The 1,107-nt window shown below is 47.5% G+C and overlaps 1 protein-coding gene across 1 annotated transcript in view; it reads left to right on the top strand.

Annotated features, from left to right (window-relative positions):
* LOC111873368 (stearoyl-CoA desaturase 5) overlaps positions 1-677 on the top strand; it is a 13,217-nt gene extending 12,540 nt beyond the window's left edge. The window contains exon 4 of the mRNA XM_023868026.2: positions 452-677. Within this exon, the coding sequence (XP_023723794.1) occupies positions 452-661 (210 nt within the window). The 3' untranslated portion in view covers positions 662-677. The remainder of the gene's footprint in view (positions 1-451) is intronic.
* Positions 678-1,107: the final 430 nt, after the last annotated feature.

Here is a 1,107-nt window from a genome sequence, read left to right as displayed (position 1 = left end):
CAAGAGTCCTATTCGTCAAACAGCGGAACCACGGCGCGGCAGAGACTCATCTTCCGTTAAAGAGAGGCAGTATGAAAGTTAGGTAAGCGCGGCCCGAACAAGTGGACACACCAAGAGTCCTATTCGTCAGACAGCGGAACCACGGCGCTGCACTTATCTTCCTTTAAAGAGAGGCATTATGAAGGTTAGGTTAGCGCGGCAGACACACATGTTCATCAAGGGGCTGGTACAAAAGGCCAAATAGTGGCCGACATACGAAGTGAACATAGCCTCACCCTCCATTAAGTACCAAAAGGAAAATATTCCTAAGCAGCTGGTTGAATCGCTGGCACCTATGTATGCGTCTCTTGCAAGGAAACGGCCAACTAATCGTACTAAGCCACGCCTCATAACATGCAATGATGTACTGCTATCGTTACGTCCCTAATGATCCACACTGCACACTTTACAGAACCCGCTCTTCGAATGGGTGAGAGATCACCGGGTGCACCATAAGTTCAGCGACACGGACGCGGACCCACACAACGCCAGCCGAGGGTTGTTCTTCTCTCACGTGGGCTGGCTCATGCAGAAGAAGCACCCCCAGGTCCTGAGGCGGGGACGTGAGGTTGACATGAGCGATATACTGGCTGACCCTGTGATTCGGTTCCAACAAAAGTAAGAACGAAATTTTTCTGCCCGTACTGTGACTGACTTCGATCCCTCAAGACGCCCTCACAAAAGGACTGTGAAGGATTTACATACTCTTCTGTGTTTCTGACTGGAAACACGCTTTTTTTGCAAGTTTTCTCTCCGTATCGACGCGTCCTTCATTAGTGTCTGAAAGGATGGATGCGCTGTATTCATATCTGATAGGCACATTGAAAATCTGTCCATCACAGGACGGTGCTCTCTGAAAATTAACGTCCAACTGCAAAAATAGGGAACATTGAAATGGGCTCATGAAACTTACTGAATACTTTCTCGGGGAATGTTTAAATGACTCTGATTACATTTCAGTAATTCATTCACACTATCTTCCGGTATGAAAATGTAACGAAGAGATTTACACTTTCGGAAAGACAAGACAGTGGAGCAGTGTTCGCTTCGAATCTCCGGCAGAGCACT

Source organism: Cryptotermes secundus, unplaced genomic scaffold (genome assembly GCF_002891405.2).
Source record: "Cryptotermes secundus unplaced genomic scaffold, Csec_1.0 scaffold3591, whole genome shotgun sequence".
In the NCBI taxonomy this organism is placed as follows: domain Eukaryota; kingdom Metazoa; phylum Arthropoda; class Insecta; order Blattodea; family Kalotermitidae; genus Cryptotermes; species Cryptotermes secundus.
Note: the sequence above shows the minus strand (reverse complement) of the source record. Positions and strands in the feature narration are given on the sequence as shown.